The sequence below is a fragment of the Dermacentor variabilis genome, chromosome 11 (genome assembly GCF_050947875.1).
Source record: "Dermacentor variabilis isolate Ectoservices chromosome 11, ASM5094787v1, whole genome shotgun sequence".
Lineage (NCBI taxonomy): Eukaryota > Metazoa > Arthropoda > Arachnida > Ixodida > Ixodidae > Dermacentor > Dermacentor variabilis.
The window spans coordinates 70,818,120-70,836,654 of record NC_134578.1 but is presented as its reverse complement, the minus strand read 5'-3'; the positions used below and the strand labels follow the sequence as shown (position 1 = coordinate 70,836,654).

At 43.7% G+C, this 18,535-nt stretch overlaps 1 protein-coding gene across 2 annotated transcripts in view; it reads right to left on the bottom strand.

Annotated features, from left to right (window-relative positions):
* Mnn1 (menin 1) overlaps window positions 1-18,153 on the bottom strand; it is a 43,649-nt gene extending 25,496 nt beyond the window's left edge. For both annotated transcript variants that reach the window (XM_075673692.1, XM_075673693.1), the window contains exons 1-3: window positions 17,689-18,153; window positions 8,085-8,234; window positions 1,458-1,633 (exon numbers count right to left, since the gene is read on the bottom strand). In XM_075673692.1, coding sequence (XP_075529807.1) covers window positions 1,458-1,633; window positions 8,085-8,234; window positions 17,689-18,109 — 747 coding nt within the window. In that variant the 5' untranslated portion in view covers window positions 18,110-18,153. The remainder of the gene's footprint in view (window positions 1-1,457; window positions 1,634-8,084; window positions 8,235-17,688) is intronic.
* Between the last annotated feature and the right edge of the window lie 382 nt (window positions 18,154-18,535).

The window sequence follows — 18,535 nt, the reverse complement described above, 5'->3', positions numbered from 1 at the left end:
CTTTGACTGAGAAGAAGAACCCAAGCCATAGCAAGTCAGGACGCAACATGCAACAAGTAGTTTATAGATCACAGGGAATCTCTGCGATATTGCTGCTCCTGCTGATTTTGCAAGTCACAAGAACTTGGCTGCTCGACAGACAAGAAACTTGCTCAAAGCGAGTGCCCCTCCGGCGTCTTTCCACCATCGGACACCTTCACAAGTCGCAAACTTCGTGAACAGAATTTTTCATAAAACGACGCAACGTCTGCGAAATTGTAGAAGGGGCCCAAATTAGTAAACCTTGCAAAATATTCGGGAAAGTCGGCAGGTATGGTTTAGTGACTCGATGCATGATTCAATGCCCCCAAAGCAGCACAAAGTGCATTAAGAGGTGCAGTGAGTGTTAGGTTTCGGGTCAATTCTGACCACCACAGGGAGTCAAAAAGCAATGCTATATCAGTTTAGATCGACGGTTCCATACGTGGTGCTCAACGACCCAAAGCCAACTCTGGGGCTATACGAAATACACTGTAGCGGGGGGCTCCAGTATAATTACGACAACCTGGGGTTCTTTAACGCGCACCTAAATCTTGGCAAACAAGCGTTGTTGCATTTCATGCCGAACAAAAAGCAGCCACCGTGGCAGGTAAATCAGCCTAGACTATTGAAGTACTATTCTTTCAAAACTCTATTCTCATTCATTTGGCAAAAAGAGGTTAACCATTTTTCAGTAGTTTGCGGCAAACTCAGCACCATTGTGACACTGTGATGTCAAGGATTTCAAAGTATTTTCTTGTACTATGACTGCTTTTTCGCAGTAAATGTTGCCAGAACTTGTGGAGTCTTTTGTTCTTTTCGAAGCAATGTAATCCTTTCGTCTTTTACTTATAAGGCAGTGAACTAGTTCTGAGCAGACAGTATCAAAGCTGGTGTCGGAATTGTAGAGCGGTGTCGCCATCCGCATTTTATTTTCATGTTTTTCTCTAGCTTAGCAAGCCTCCTCCGGTGGCAAGAGTGGCCATTTTGTTTTTGCAAAAGCATGATCTACTAATATAGTTTAACATAATAGTCCTCCTTTAGTGTCCCCTCTGATATGAGCTCAAGGCTCGGCACAAGAGCACTTTTGCATTCCACTCATCAGTGAGCGGCTGCAGGGGGCAGAAATCAAAACAACTCCAATGAGCCATTGTGGTAGTAAGCATGCAACAAGACAAGAGAGCCCAACAGCATACTACTCTCGACATGCTTGAAATCTACGTGCAATTGTGTACAAAGGAACAGGAAAGCATAAAGCAAAGCCTATCTTACAGTTTATATAACTAAAGAGAGTGATTTCCCACCGCTATACATTCAGCCAGCAAAGACAATGTGAACAACAAAAGAAGTATCGAAACCAGAATCTGAGCGTGTCAAATACGGAAAAAAAAAAAGCAATGTTTCTCAACCTGCAATCTCTTTCACACTTCATTTTTCACCTGTTGGAGGTTGACAAGCTCCGTGCTGTCTGTGGTGGGCGTGATGGTGGGGTTGATGGCAGAGACAAGCGCGGCCACCTCGGTCGCCCGCGTGCACGGAATGGCGTGGCCATTGAGGTACAACCAGCTCTTGTCCTGCGGTATGGGCTGGCCTCGCCTGTCCTCGTTGCCTTTGCCTGCACAAGGACATGCATCCTTTTCCAGTTGCGGGACCACACTCATGCGGCAGTGCCTGTAAGCACGAAACGCTTCCTCGTCCTGCTGTGAGCGATCTCAGAGGAGGGTAATCTGCAATCCAATGAAAACCACAGGAAGTCAATGCATCCAACCAAAAGGACTACTTGACAAGCCGTTTATGATCCCAAAGTCGGCACCGCCATGAGTAAGGCGCATTTTGCTCCTTTTTGCCACAAGAACTTTTTTTTTCTTTCGCTAATTCAAAGATGGCGAATAAACGAAACCACATGTTTATCTCTCTCGCCAACATTTCAGAATTTAATGTGGCATTTAAGAGTATTGCTTTTCAAGTGCTGGTTGTTTTAATGCAGGACCAATACTGGTGTCACACAGGCAATTTCAACATAGTCACCGATGCTACTGCCATTAAAGAGTGCATCACCAGGCACTGGAAATTTGGGCTATTATAGAAACTGCCCTTCAGAGAGCATTCTACTACAATAAGTGTTGAGAAGGGTTTAGCAGTAGTTGAGATATGGAATCAAATTAAATGTTACAAGGTTAAGGAGAGGCTGTGACATCACAAAAGATGTTGGTGAACGCTGTGGTTCGGCGAAGCAGCATTCCAGTGTGCTGATGCGATGACTATGGCATTAAAGGAACAGAAGCTGGAAAAGCGACGCGAGGCTCAGTGTCAATGGGAGGCCGCCATGACAACCAAGGAAAAAGAAAAAAAGGAAGCACCAATGACTTTCACAGGTAACTAAGCGCATTCGGAAAGCTATTCGCTTGCTTTGACCATCAACTTCGATGGTTCTCGCACAAATGTTTTTTATCACCACACAATGAACTTTTGTGGCTGCGTTTAGTCAATTGATCTTTGCTTTGGTTTCGTTAATGGGAACTTGTCTTGAGCCTTTCCGTTCGTGTTTTGTTGGAATCTGACAGCGCATTCCTTTGTGTACAGTGAACAACCGATTATTCAGACATTGATCATTCAGACATGCTTGACTATTTGGACAGCCCCACCTGCCACCACCAGCCCCATAGAGTGACTGAACATAGATAACCAAAATTTCGAACACATTACAGCATGTCGTGCGATAATAAGGACTCTGACTGCATAGCCATGTGCTAATATTGTCACAGTGTCAAGCAAAATAGCAACACTTCTGTTTTGAGGCGTCAAGAGCATGGTGGTTGGCCATGTCATTGGCATTCCATGGAACCAGAACTAGTGAAGCCCAGCCGATCTAATAGTCGCCGATGAAAATTCAGTGCATTGACTGTACACTCGTCTATCTGTAGCGACAACATCACAAGGGTCAAGATATAGGCCACAATTTTGTAGCGTTGATTTTCGCTCAATTCTATGCAACTCTTATCATTCGCTGTTCATGGCCAGCTGATCTCATTGGTAACACGTGCCGAGCGTTGCTGTGGCCACTGACAAAGTATGAAAAGACATAGTATAACAGGCATGACTAGAAAATCTCGGACACAGGGCGTCTAGGCCAAGGGGAAGCATACGTACACGCAGCCGCATGCATGAACAAGCTTGGGTCATATTCTTGGACGGTCACTTCAAAAGATACATTCCTTTTCGTGACATTTCGCGTGACTAGCACCGGACATGTAAATGGGCAGCGGCGTTTCTGCATCGTGATAAGAAAGCGTGCTTGGCACTTTGCCAAGAGTAACATCACTCTTTGACATTGATGCATCTTGCGTGAGTGTGCCACGAATCCCATCGCTCACAGACACCAATGCGTCTCGCACTGGAGTCATGCGAAGTTAAAGGTGCCTCCGAAAGTGACGATTCGAGAGAATGAGGCACACCGTTTTTTGGGCATATGTGGAATACGGTCACTTGTTTATGGCCGAATCCATTATTTCGGACTCCCGATTATTTTAACGTTTTGGCGGTCCTCATCGAGCATTGACTATCAGTCAATGATAGCAAAAAAAAACAAGTGACATGCAACACTAATGGGAGCCGCAGACTCTGAGAAGTGACAGCTCTCTGAAGATAAGTGACTTAATTCCACAAGTAGCCAGAAAAGGTGTGCTGTGTTCTCGAATCGTCACTTTCGAGATACCTCCGATTTCGCATGACCGTTGCTCAAGACGCATCAATATTAGAAGCAACAGCATTTTTGGCACAGAACAAATCACGCTATCTTTTGGTGAATAAAGCTCAAGATGTGTCAGCGTCCATGAGCGACGCCATTCTTAGCAAAGCGCCAAAGACACTATCTTATCACTGTGCGGAAACACTGCTGCTCAACAAAGCGTCCAGTGCTAGCCAAGCGAAGTATCATCACGAAACTGAAGGTACTGTCATGCTGTTGCTACAGATAGGCTAAAGTCACGTCAATGCATGCACTGAATTATTTTAAGCACATACTAGATGGAGCAGGCTTCACTAGTTTCAGTTTTGTGGAGCACCAGCAACAAGGCTGACAGCCATGCCAGCGATGTCTCAAAACAAAAAAATTGGAGGACGCTTAAGCTTCGCCTTCAAGAGTGGAATGCGATAGCGTTATCGCACCCCGTTCGCGCCACCCACTCATTCGCTCGGCATGCTCTTGACGAGACGAAGGGGAGAAGCGGGCGAGTGGCGCGCCACCTGTCGGGGCAGCGCTGTACATTGCGAGGAGGGGGTCTTCTGTATTTGCCACAAGATGGCTCTGCATGTGCGCCAAGCACAGAAGAAATGTAGCGCAAATGTACTTCGCTACTCTAACTGTGACTTCTGTAATTTACATGCTCATAATTACCGATATACACCACAGTATAAATTTCTACAGCACGTTTCTAAGGCAACACCGCATTCACTAGAGGCGCTTTTGTCCTACTTTAAACCACCGAACTCATGGCTGAGTGGTAGCGTCTCCGTCTCACACTCCGGAGACCCTAGTTCGATTCCCACCCAGCCCATCTTGCAAGTTCTTTTCATTTATGAATTGCCTTCCGGGATTTTTTCGCTCACGGCCAACGCCGCCGACGCCAACGGCTTTTCTGCGACACGAGCTCCTTAACGCTGTTGCATTAAAATATTGTTATTTCTACTGGGCTGGGTGGCCACATTAGCACACGGTCATGCAGTCGGAGTCCAAATTACCGCACGATGCACTACAAGGTGTACGAAACTTCAGTCATCCTTATATATCAAGTCCGTTGGGCTAGTGGCAGGGTAGTGGGGCTGTCTGAATAATCAAGCATGCTCAAATTATTGACGTCCAAATAGTCGATAGCTGACTGTACTATGGCTTTTATTGGGGCTACATAACACCTTTTTCTTCGAAAGTGAGAACACACTGGAGCGAGTGCGATGCCTTCCAATGAATATATTTCCGAACGAAAATTTTGTGAAGCACCTAATAATAATGCAGATACAGAAAGTACAACGTTTACTTTCCCAATACCTCCGCTTGACGCAGTTTCTTGCAGCGGGGGCAGCCCTGACAGCAATGCCCTGCCTACTGCTCGCTTCATACAGTTAAACTAACAGCCCACTTTGGATGGACATCGGCCAATCTCAAACAATAAAAAAAATGGGAGGAGAATAAGGTATAAACTACATGCAAGCAATCTTGCACACGATGGCAACAAGCAATGCGACGGAGATGGCCGTCACGTCCGCTCGTCGCCTACGAGTCGAACCTGACCCAAGCGACGACGTTGATCGACATCCCCCCAGTGCTGCCGGCATGAGGGCAGCGAATACGCACAGGAACTGTCGTGATGCATGCTCTAATAATCTAAGTTGATTGGTTTTGCTGTACACAGCAGCATAATGTATTTCTGAAGGTAGTGCAGCATGTGCTTTTATCCTTGCAGGTATCAAAACTCACTCATTTGCTCATTTCAAGTGACAAGCAGTAGTATCATTGTTGTACATCTTGTTATGGCTTCGTGCAATTGACTAGTAGCTCCTAACACTTCTGCACAACTAGCGATGAATTTTAGATTCCCAAAACTGTACAATGGAGCAACGAGAATGGACAATCCGTTCGCGCGACGGCCTGTTTGGTCACTTGTAGCCATCACTCATCACTGTAGCACAAGATCTCTTATGAGGTTTGGACTTAAACAGTGGAGAGAGAAAGCGCAGGTGTAGAGGAAGAGGAAAGCAGGGCACCTGATTTATTGGCACGTGCACGGGTGACGTCACGCACAAGGGAAGGAGGGGGTGAGGACAATGCCCGCCAGCTGCAAACGCCCGGTCCACCACAGACATGAGCAGTCAAGAGCAGTCTTGGTTGATAGCCATTGCAAAGAACTTGTAGCAGGGACACTAGGGAGAGTGGGGACTGATACAAAGTTTCAACTGGGATGCTGATATACCCAGTCGCGGTATCATTAGGCATCGTGGTTGGCAGCAAGAGTGTCACTCTATGTTCCTGCTGATGTGCGCACAAGGTTTCCTGACTCACGGATGGCATGGGGATATGCAGCAGGTCCCAAAAGAAAGCTATCATTGACATTAACAATCATCTTCTATAGTTTCTGTCACAATTTTTATTCTTTCTGCAGTAAACATATGGCAACCTAACCTCAGAAGGCCGGTGTGTGACAGAGGTGCCGGAGAGTGACAAAAGAGCGGCGACAGTACAGTCAGTCCGCTCCAACAACCAGTGCATCCCCATTTGCTGGAAAACTGGAGAGGTGTACATGTATGTACACATTTCAACCCTGGAGTAGCTCGTCACAAACAATCGTCCAATGATGGGTGTCCGTGGGCTGCCACGTGTGTCTATGACATCAGAGACAAGGCATAATAGAGGGGTCCTCAAAAGCCGTGGCAGAGATCAAGCCATTTTTTATGTGGGACTGTGGGCTCCCTGCTGCATGTAGGGGAATAGAGAGTTTTAACTTGACTGTCCGAGTTTCTGTTTTAGTGTCCGCAGTTTTGGCACTTGTGGAATACCAGGTTACCAGACAGGTATGCGGTTGCGCGCAAAACTGGTAGTGACATCTTCTGGCACAGAGTTCAACCAGAAAGCACACCGAGATAATACTGCATTGACTTTTGATATTCTACTTAACTCCTGGCGTAAAGCATTTACGGTGACATAAGTGCTGACAAGCGGTCCGTTTATGATTTCCCTTTGATTATAACAGTGATGCTACACAAATTTTTTTCAGGCTCATTGTAGCTGGACATTGTAGCTGGCGTCACAAGATGTCGCCACCAGCCTTGCTACTGTCATCCATTGCTCTGATAATCTAGTAATCATTAAACGGTAACAAGTATGCGTACAAGCTAAACTTTCCAATATCTGGCTTGCATATTCTGACAGCATTGTCTACAGATTATGAAAATTTTCTTACCATGTTCAACAAGTGTTGCAGAGCCTCTTAAAAGATAAACGGTATTCATTCACCAGAACACCATTCTTCATTCATTCTTCCGTAAATTGTTTAAGTTTGCACTTGCTTGTCACATTGGTGCAGTGACATGCAATCACATTGGTGCAGTGACTTGCAGTGACGTGCCAGAAGGTCACAGTCACTCACTGTCTACCTCCTAGCTTGTGCACACAGCCTGACTCTCCTGTTACGACATTGACTTGGTTGCCCTTTCCTCTTGGTGGCACACATCTAAAGCATAGCACATAGGACCATGCCACGTTTCAAATGTGCACTTTACTCATAAATGCGCCCAATTTTGCTTGTCACACCATGCTAAATGCCTGCACTGTCCCGGCACCCTGTTTTGGCTCACACATCTTTGTGCACTCTACTTGACACTACAACAATTCTTTATGCTTTATGCATGTATCTGTACAACAGGTCTTCTTATCATCCATGCCTGCCCGTTGCTTTTCTTTGTACGTCCGACTGTGGCGGGTTGTTTACTGATGAAAATGCACATCTGAGACTTGTCTCTGTGTTTGTCAGAGGCACAGAGGAACTTCTTTTTCAAGCACTGGGAACGCATAACTCTCAGGTGCCCTGGTATTCGGCCTCCCCATATGTCATGCAAGTGATCATTCGAGCTGGTGTCATAGTTACATCGCTACAATGACAGACGGTGCAATTTTTTTCAAGGCTAGTACCATCTAATAATTACAATCAAAATAAATTATCATGTAATAATTACACGGAACCCGCTCACCACCAAATGAGCAGACTGACATGTTTCTATGAACAGTGGCCACAGCGTACGGCTTTTGATGAAAACGTAGTATTTCGCACAGTGAAAGCACGAAGACGCACAGCTAGTACTCGAGTTGACGCAATTTTACGTCCACGAGTTCTAGTTGCAACATATGGGGTAACTATTCCATAGAAAGCGCAGCAGATTAAGAAAGAACTTCACTGCGAAGTGCCAGGGTGACCACACCACCTGCGCAGCTTCTGCAACCTTTTCTGCTAAGTGTTAAATGGAGGGTACAGTGACAGCTTCCTCCAGACTTGTGAGAAGCGGCTCAACACACATACCGTGCCAGGTGACCTCAGCTGTCTCTTCACGCTCTTCAAATATGACCCATGCGTGGTCCTCCGACAGGGCCAGGTGGACATCCGGGAACCCCATTGCCTGGCAAGCAGCTACTACAGCAAAGGCCACACCAAAGCAGTCCAGCTTGTTTCCTGCAGGATCCAGTGTTCATTTAGACGTAGTGCTTAGTAATGCCAGAACTGCCAGCTAGCTTTAAGATTTAAGAAATACAGTTGAAGAAAAAAAAACGAAAGCTTGGTGAAAACAAAAAGAAAACTGCTCATTATGTGAGATATGGATGCTTAATTTAAAAAATTCACAAGCCTTGTTTTCAGGTTCAGAACTCCATTTTTCCTGACTGCGCGCCATTTGCTGTAACTTGTAGCAAACAAATCTCTATGCAACAAATGTTTCCTTTTAGGAGTGATCATATGTTTCATTTTGTTTAAGAAGGTTGAATGTTTATATTGTTGTTTGTATTACTATATAAATAATATGGCAATTTTATGTTGCAACTAAACCCTCCAATAATGCTTTATAGGCAATGTAAGTATGTATAACAAATAAATTAAAAACTCATGCTTATTTAATGCACATGTTGGAATCTGTGCTTAAGTAAAGCGGTTAATTAATTGCTTCAAAGGCAACAGAGATGCATACAATTTGGTGATAAGAAGTTTATTTCAGACAACAGAACATTCAAAAGAATGCCCTTCGCAACATCGTTAATGCTGCGAACGATCACACACAGAAACGATATTTCAGGCTCTAAATGCATCAACGGTAAATGAACTTTGTCATTCAATGTTAAATGAATGCTGTAAATTGGAATTGCAAAATAACAATTCATTTCTTACTGAAATGTCTCGACTAAGCCTGACTGAGCATGCCCGTACACTGAGGATACGTGAGCTCTGGAAGGTGCCAAGAATACAAACTACGGCACTCAAATGTTAAAATATCAGATACCTGTGCTGTTTAATAATTCAGAGTTCCACACGTTATACAAGAACACACTTATTCGTGTTATGTGCTTTTCTGTGATGCTCCTATTTTCTAAACATTTTCCCTTGGCAAGAACCCATGAAATTTCATATTGTATTCACATATTCATGTGAACCTGTTTCTGTGTACTAGCATCTTTTTGCACAATGACTTGTTATTGTGCTTTCCTTTTCTTTGCTGGTATTTATGACATTAGAAACTGATTTAGGACCTTTCAATTAATACACCTGGCTTCTGTACACTTTTCGGTTTATTCTGTTTGATTGCAGTACTGTATTTATCATGTGCCTCATTTGCCAATGCTCAGGGGCGCAGACCCTGTCAAGCCTGACGGCTTGACGGGGTCTGACAGGTACAGGCTAAAAGCCTGATGGTTTTTAGCCTGTACCTTCCAAGCGTCTTTGATGCTGAAATAAATAAATTGACTGATTGATTGATTAATTGATTGACTAATTGGTTGATTTCACAAAAAAGCATGACACATACCAAGCAACATATAGGGATTCTGTACTTCTTGTACAAGTAGGACATACCCATGATGGAGGATTGACCAAGAATGGTACACCCCCATGGCAAATACCAAATGGCTAAACCAAAGAAAGTAAAGTAAATCAAAGAATTCATGCAATATAATTAACCGTTCTATTAACAGATCAGTATGCTCTAGAAGTATCTGTGAGCTGACATTGTATCTTCGTGTTTTAGGTAGGAATCGTACGAAGTGAGACATGCCCATTCTGGAGGAGTGGTCAAAAACCCAGCGACAAAATACTGAGACGTTAAATCAAAGAAAATAAAGTCAACAAAGTCAATCAAAGAATCCATTCACTCTTGTTACTGTGTCTACAGAAATCCATCAATTTGATTGACAGTTTTTCTATGCATTAAGCAGTTTCACTGGAATTCTTCTACCAACAATGCCATGCACCATATGAAATGATGACCGAACTTTAACAATTTGTCACATCTGACAATTTTTGGCACAGATTGTTGAGTCTGGAAACATAAAACTTTGAGTGTAGGTATCATCGAAACTAGCCTCCAGTGCTCTTAGCACTTCCCCAAGACAACAAAGCGAAATTTGTGCTTTGGTCGACTAGGCAACATAATTTTTAAATGACAGCAGCACTGAAGACAAAGAAGCTCCTGTCAGGTTGTCCAATTTCCTGATCCGACGTCTAGGTCATTTCAACAACGTATCAAATAACGGTACATGCTTATGAGTGCCTGTTACTTTGATAATTGTTTTCCGACTAATATCAAGTGCCTCTTTGTTTTACCCACCAAGGATTGCAGGGCTGCTTTTGTCCGTGAGCGTTTCAACAGCACATGTACAAAATATTACGAGCAATCCTACCCATCATGTGGGGTTTTCGCTTACATAAAAGCACACAGTCAATTTCAGACCGACCTTGGACCAAAGTTTGACTAGCAGTCTAATATCTTACATTTTGAACACCAAATGTGCAAGTGCCTTTATTCATTACTGCACAGCACTGTACAGGAACTGAACAAAGCATGTGGCAGCTTCAGCACCAGTTGACAAACACTAGCTCGGCTTGCTTGCACGGAAAAGCTGATCGAACGCAATAATTACACGCGAGAAGGATTTCGCATGCTCTCTGATCCGACAACCACTGCATCGAGAGCTTAAAGAATGCAGTAAAAGACAAACCAGTTGTCTACTACAATGAGTAAAAACAAATGCTCCCTGTAGAATAGGAACTTGCTCGTCTTCACGTTTGCGACGCTACTGCTTCCCCACATAGCACGGGCAACACTACGGCTAGTATTTATGCGAACAGGCAGGCACATATTTTGTATATCTGAGATTTTTTTACTCTCAGTACTTATAGTAAAAATAGCAAATTATTATTCCTTCATGTTCCTTGATGTGCTTCTTTGAACTTCCTTATATAACAATTCACAAGAACTACCTGAGCGATTGTTACTGCTTTAAATCTATTCAAAACGCCAGTGATCAGGCTATAATTATATGTGTCGCAAGTATACATTGCAACTACTACGTCTCTAAATAAAATGTTAACACATAAAAGCATCGAAAATGAGCACATTTCTGGTGGCATTGAAAGAGTTCATACGTATCATTTGCCATTCTATTAACAGATTATATATATATATACATCTGAACAGTAAACTTGTGGCCCTCCAGCCAGAAGAGTTCCTTCGGCATTGGCCAACCCGCTTAGTGGTAATTAGAAACAATCAAGCCTCTGCTGTAATATTAGTCAGACCTGTGTATTTCGCACCATTTCCGTGGCCACAACGGCTTTGTTTCTTGACCATCTTTGATACTTTTGTTTCTGCTCGTGGACATTTTACTCCTGGAATGTTCTTCAAACTGTTGTTTGTGCGCAATACAGACCTACTGCAGCATGTTTATTTCTGTTAGCAGCCTTTGAGACGTCTCAGTTTTCATTTCTCCTGTCACGTCAGTATCGCAGATTGCTGACCTCTGTTCATTTGATCTGTTCAGCTTAAATCTGTTAAATGTCTCTTTCCGAGCTACGGCCAGAAAAGTTCGGGAGGTGTTGGAAAGAAAGCCTCTCTTCAATAAACAAACAAATAAAAAAATGATTCTCATATGCTAATATGCAGAAAAGCAAGATTAGCTGCCAGCATATAGTTGTTTTTACACTCATGCCAGCTGGACGCAAACAATTTGACATTAACTGCTTCATGCCTTAAAGTTTAATGCCATTAATTTACTGATTTATTTGCACATAGTGCAGCAGCATTAAAGCTTAATGCTATTTGGTGTGCAGTGTGATTTCACAACTCACTCGGCGGTCAAATGCACACTCTCACTCACAATGTTAGCAGTTACAGCTGCACATGAAAGATACATTTCTTAAGTACATTGAAATATTTGTACATAAAATATGTCTATTGATGTTCTTAGTGTGTATATATATATATATATATATATATATATATATATATATATATATATATATATATATATATATATGGAATTCGAGAATGCTGCAAGGTAAACAGAACAAGTAGTACTTAAGGGGACACTAAAGGCAAATGCTAAGTCGATGTGGTGGACTGCTTAAACACCATTCCATAAACCTCACAATGCTTGTTTCGTGCCAAGAAAATACTTAGTTTACGAGAAAGCTGTATCTGAAGGGTCCGAAAACCTTTTTCGAAATTCAGATCTCCCACCACCCAACCTGGGGAGTGGTGATGTTGCATATCGGCACCCTTTGCTGTCTTCAGTGAGTAAAACGACACCCGACAGACGGCATCACCGAGCCAAGATGGAGCGGTGGACTTGCCGCTGCAGCTGCTTTTTGGTCAAGTGGCGTAGACCGTTCGGGCATCCCGCGACATCAAATGTAAGTTGAATTCTCTGCTAATTGCAATTTGTGAGAATTTCGCGAGCCAGCAAAACCAGCGCACTGCTATGCAATTAGGAAATTATTGAAACGCCAAATCGTGGGCGGCGCAGAGTTGAGCGAAAACGAAACCTTTCAACTGTCCGCATCGTTGTCAATGGAAATTTCGATGAGTATTTTCTAAACAAGAAATGGAACTGGACTAGTAGCATTTTATTTCATCTTATAATACAACATGAGGATGCTTTTTGCAACGAGTCGTTGAGTACTAGTGACAGAACTTAACTGAGGAGTGCTTTCATCATCGGGCAAGTGCTTGAATGCCCCGGGGAGTCTCTAATCATGTCCTGCATTTACCTCGATTTCTCATATATTAAGGCTATGTTCACGATAATATTGACGCCATGGATATTCTCTAGCACTAATCTATCATTTTAGCTTGACTTAGCATTTGACTTTAGTGTCCATTTAATTTCAAGTTTCAACCAGTTGACTGATCTTCATCAGGGTTTACGAGAAAAATTAACCCTGATGAAGGTCCACCGGTTGAAACTGTTGAAATTAGGTACTTGTTCTGTTTACCCTGTAGCATTGCTCAAGTTCTTTACATATGAAAGGCAGCCTGAAGAATTTCTCTTTACTTTATATACATATACATATATATATATATATATATATATATATATATATATATATATATATATATATATATATATATATATATATATATATGTGAGAATGTGGGATGTAGGATTGTGAAACAAACCTATTGCAATCACTAAAGCTATCATCGTCACAACGTTTGATGTCATTAAAAGTATGCACGTAGTGCCGGCCTCAGATAGAATGGCATTAAGAAAGTTAAGGTCCTAGGCACTTAATAACAGGAGAGAGTAAATAGTAGTCTTTGAGGCGAAATCAAATACGAATTGTGCCAGAAGCATCTCACACTTCAATTTTCACATCTTGGTATTCACGGCATTAGAAAGTTTCTATCGTTATACTGCACATTATAAATCATGCTTTATTCCAAGCACAAAGGGAGCGTTAGGGACAACTAACCAATTTGTTTGCAAACTCGGGGCTTTTGATCGCGAGTATATGCAGTCATGCATTATCAGATAAAGCTTAGAAAGGCAGCCTCGTTGACCTAGTTGATATCTGTGTCTACTTTCGTGACCACATCAGAAATGTGTACCATCTGTTGCATCTATAAATAGCACCAAACAGTATATGCTGCCGAAAGCAACATTTATGCAAGTGATCATCACAAGTCGAAAAAGTCTGGCTGTCTAAGCCATGCAACATGCTCTAGTACGTAATATCCACTGTAGATGGGATAAAAGTTCTAGCATTTTTTGTATGATTTCACGCTTGATCATGTGCAGTCGACAATGTGAGGTATTCAAAACTATTAAAAAAATATTGGATTTTCATATCACTGACATTTGATTCAAGGACCAAATCACTACAAGACTGGCACGCTTGGCCACTGGCTTGATGAGAACCTTCTATTCCGTTTTGGTGCTATTTATAGATGCAACAGACGGCACACATTTCTGATATGGTCGCAAAGGTAAGCACAGATATCAACTAGGTCAACAAGGCTGCCTTTCTAAGCTTTATCTGATAACGCATGATCACTTATGCTTTGAAAAGCCCTGAGTTTGTAAACAAATTGGTTAGTTGTTCCTAATGTTCGCTTTGTGCATTGAATAAAGCATGATTTGTAATGTGCAGTATAACATTAGAAATTTTCTAACATCAGGTATACTGAGAGGTGAAAATTATTTGGTATTAATGGTAAGAAGCCTTTATTCGATTTGTCATTAGGTTTCAAGTATTCACACACCTGAGTTTATTGGCATTAACCTCCCTTGGGCAGCATGGGTATTAAATCGGCTTAGTCAGAATGCCTCCTTTACTAGATGCTTGCCATGTCACTCGTTTTGCCATTGGAGTGGAGGTTCCTGTAGTTCAGCATAATCACAGAGAAATGGCACTCACGGCCTACAGTACTTCCTGTCACTGCGAAAGTGACTACAAGGCAGGCGCACTCGGCCAATGGATCGGCGAGAGCCTGCAATTCCTGCCTCCGGGATTGCAACCGATGCCGCTATAATCCCGGAGGCAGGGGCACCTGATTCAAGTTTGCAGCGGTCACCAAAACCAGCAATCTCACCCTAGAGAGGAGAGAGAGGAGGAAAGGTGGAGAGGTAGACTAAGTAGAGAGGAGGAAAGAGGTGAGGGGCTGTGACCAGCTCCTTGGTTCATGCAGCAGGCATGCAGTAAAGGAGGCACCGATCAGTTATAATGTACATAGCCAGTTGCTGGTATAACCTCTAGGCCATCAGGCATTCAATTCACTGTACTGCACTGAAGTTCAGGATGAATGCCTGATAAGCACTGCATAGATGTTTGAAAGACTATTACGAAACCACGAGACGAATATTTGGGAACCTCGATACTGCAGTCCTGACTGACAGCACATCCTTCGGGTAGTGAGCTTTTTTTCCTCATTCTAGTTCACATGCACGTCTTTTCCAAGCTATGTGAGAACTATCTGCACTCCTTTATTAGATGTATCACGTTAAACTATCGTCTATAATGTTAAGCATGACAAGAGATGCACACTTTTCTCCACACCAATGCCTTCCCCATTAATTTTCGTAACAACAGGGCTTTCTACAGCATGACGCTTCTTGGCCATGGCCCTTGCGCCACAAGATGCCAAATTCATCATTGTAGTACCTTCAATTCACGGGTATTTAATATGGCCGGTCATATGTTACTTTCTATAGTCTACTCTGCTGCTAGTAGGCCAACCTAAATAAACAATTAATTGCAAGAGAGATGCACATTTATGAAGTCAGCGAAAAATGTTAAATTTTTGGCATTTCATATTTAGCTTGAACCTGGAATAGGTTTGGGCCCCGATTCCAGCATTAATGCATGTCCTTGCCCTTGCCAACTATAGTGTATGTGCCAGCACTTCCTCAATTGCCTACAAATGTGGCAATATTGCTGTGATAAAAATCAGGAACACAAGCGCTTTAGCACATAACGAAAAGAACACAAAGCGAATGGTGCTGGGAAAAAGAGGAAGGGGGGTGGGGGGGAGTACACGCTATTGTAGATGCTCGTTCAAAGCAAAAAAAGAAAAAGAAGTATTTGTTTCCGAATAACCTTTTCAGCCACATTGTGCCCGTATTGACATGCAACTTAATACTTTTTTAATGTTCCGACTAGTGACTATAAGGAAGAAAAGGCTCCAACATGGCACCGCATATAAACGTACATCTGCTCATGAAAAACAAATGTCACAGACAGACTTGTACACATTACAGAAAAAAAAACGAAACCATCTGCAATTACAATTACATCATCTATAAATGTAATTGATTACAGTAACTAATTTACAGTTACTAGTTAAAGTTACTAAGTGAGTGTGAGTAAAAGAAGTAATCATTCAGTTGCCAAACTATTGTAAAATTCGATTACAAATGATTACACATAATTCAATAAATACATGTCTGGTCATAAGTCACAGAATGAATATGGGAGTAATGCAGTAGAATAGAATGTTAGGAGGTGTACTCTGCATCACTGCCACCAATCCCTCTTCTGTCCTGCTTGAGAAGGCCCCAAAATAAGATAATTGGCGCATCTACTTGTAACTGACACTTCGGTTCTTTTCGTGATATAATGCATCATACTTAATCAAATAATTTCTAATAATTATGATGAGTGGCCTGACTAAAAAATTTCATGAGGTTTCGACGTGTCAGAAAAATGTCTAAATTTGCAGGAACATTCAATCATAAGTCACGACAGAGGGAGATAATGAATACAAACGTGCCCTCCGACTTAGTAACGGTGGCCTGTTGCTAAAGGTTAATCAAACCGCGCAAAAGCACGCCCGCACACACGCACATAAACAGCTATGAAGAAAAAAAAAAAGTAAATGGACTGCTGTGATACCGTGCCAGCGATAGGAAGGCTATAAATCTATTTGTCGGCAACGCAGCTGCAGAGCGGTTCACGAGCTGTCACGACGGATGCAGACGCTTCTGGCGGCACAAAAGAATTCCTCCTTGACTTTATAAGCGGATTTTTTGAATGTCTGCGTTCGGTCACTGACACGGAATGCGTACACGTGCTCGCAGAGAAGCAAAAGACGCGGCGCTGAAGAGAGAAACTTCATGCATGAATAAAGTGGCTGTGTGTGCACTCGCACGCGTTTTAACGCGAAAAAAGTCAGTGTCCTCACCAACGGAGGACTGTTACTTTAGCGACTATAATTGCCGCTTCGGCGTGCAAAAAAGCAAGCGCCGAGCCGTAAGAATAACACGCAGCACATCACTCCGTTTATTACGAAGTAGCTGTGTTTCATTCCAACCGCCGTGCGGATGTCGGAGCTTGTAATACACCCGGCACGATCTGCAGAACAAAAGCAACCGATCTCCACACAAGTGCTCGCCGACAGCCTCAGCAGGTTATTTATTTATTTATTTATTTCGCTTCTTTTCTGTACCTGACTTCGTTTCGAAACGCTTCGAGCAACCGCGTCGCTGACGTTGCTATGATCCTCGGCGGTTTACGAAAGGCCAAATCGAAGACAATCCGCCTCGGCGCTGCGATGAGCGCGGGAAGGCGACGGATCGAGCTACGTTCACAGGAATTGAAACGCGCTGTCAGACGCGGTTATAGCTTGCGTGATGCCTCGTGGGTCGAGGTGTCAACTACGCAATAAGCCACCGGCCACTGCAGCCTACTGTGTCTGTCCACTGGGCCAACGTGCCTCAGAGGCGACATCTTCACAAACGCTCACCAACCTACGGCCGATATTTCCTTTCTTTTTTTTTTTTCTTCCCCGCCCTCCTGCGCCTTCTCCCTCGCCATCTGTTTTCAAAACGAAAGCGAAGATCGCGCACTGCTTTGCTGGCCACTGCTATACACGAATCAATCGATCACCACGCTTTACCAGCAGTCGTCGAAAAAAAGAAAGGAGGCGAAGAGAAGCGAGCACGCACTCCCCTCTCGACACGAGCGGTCGCCAGAGAGTTACGTAACGGTGCGACGCGGGTTTTTCCCGGAACGTCGCCGGCCCCGTTGTGCTCCCACTTACGTCAGCGTAGGAGAGAGAGGAGCTTGGCACTCCACCGTAAATAAACAGCCAAATCTCCATCGATTACGCGCGAGTAGGCGAGGGGAAAACGCACAACCGACTCACCGGTGAGATAACTGTAGAGAGACTGGAGGTGAGGCCGATCCTTGTAGTAACTCCTCGTAAGAGACGACCAGATCGCGTCCGACACTCGCTTGATGAGATCACGCAGACCGGCCGGAGAGTCCGTTTCGATGGCGCTCAGGTCGAGCGATCCCTTGATCTGACAGGCGAACTTGGCATGCAGCGCTTCAATGGGACCGATCTCGACGACGGGGAAGCACGGCTGCCGCTGATCGCCGCCTGACGCCGGCTCGACGCCGACGTTGCGGTGGAATGTCAGCAGGTTCTCGATGTACCCGATCACGATGGACAGCAACGCCAGGTCCGGCTCGTTGTCGCTCTCGAGCTGCGCTCGAAAGAACTCGACAACATCGTCCACTTTGCGCATCGGAAAATGACGCTTCACGCCAGCACCGAGCGCCATGTTTGTTTTGAGTCCGCTGCGCACCGCCGCGCGCGGCGCGCGCATGGACATCTCGGTTGTCTTTTTTTTTATTTTAATCTTTTTTTTTTTTTGCCCGCGCAGCCCTAGCGGCCGCCGTGTGAGGCTCATGTCGCGACTTACCATTCCGCTTCGCGCAGTGAAAAAAAAAATAAGAAAGCTGCCGCATTGAGTGCGTCACGCATAGAGTTTATGGCGTCATACGTGACGCGCGTGCTTGAGACTGTTCTTGGAAAGCTAAAGAGCACCGAGGAAAAAGAGCAACGGACGAAATAAACCGCCGTCACTCTTATTAGCTGCTGCTGACAGAAATTGATGCAGAAATTGTTTCGGGTAACTGTGCTTTGCGTTCCACTATCAGTTCACTGTCTGATGTGGCAGAGAATTCCCTTTTCCCATTTATGAAAA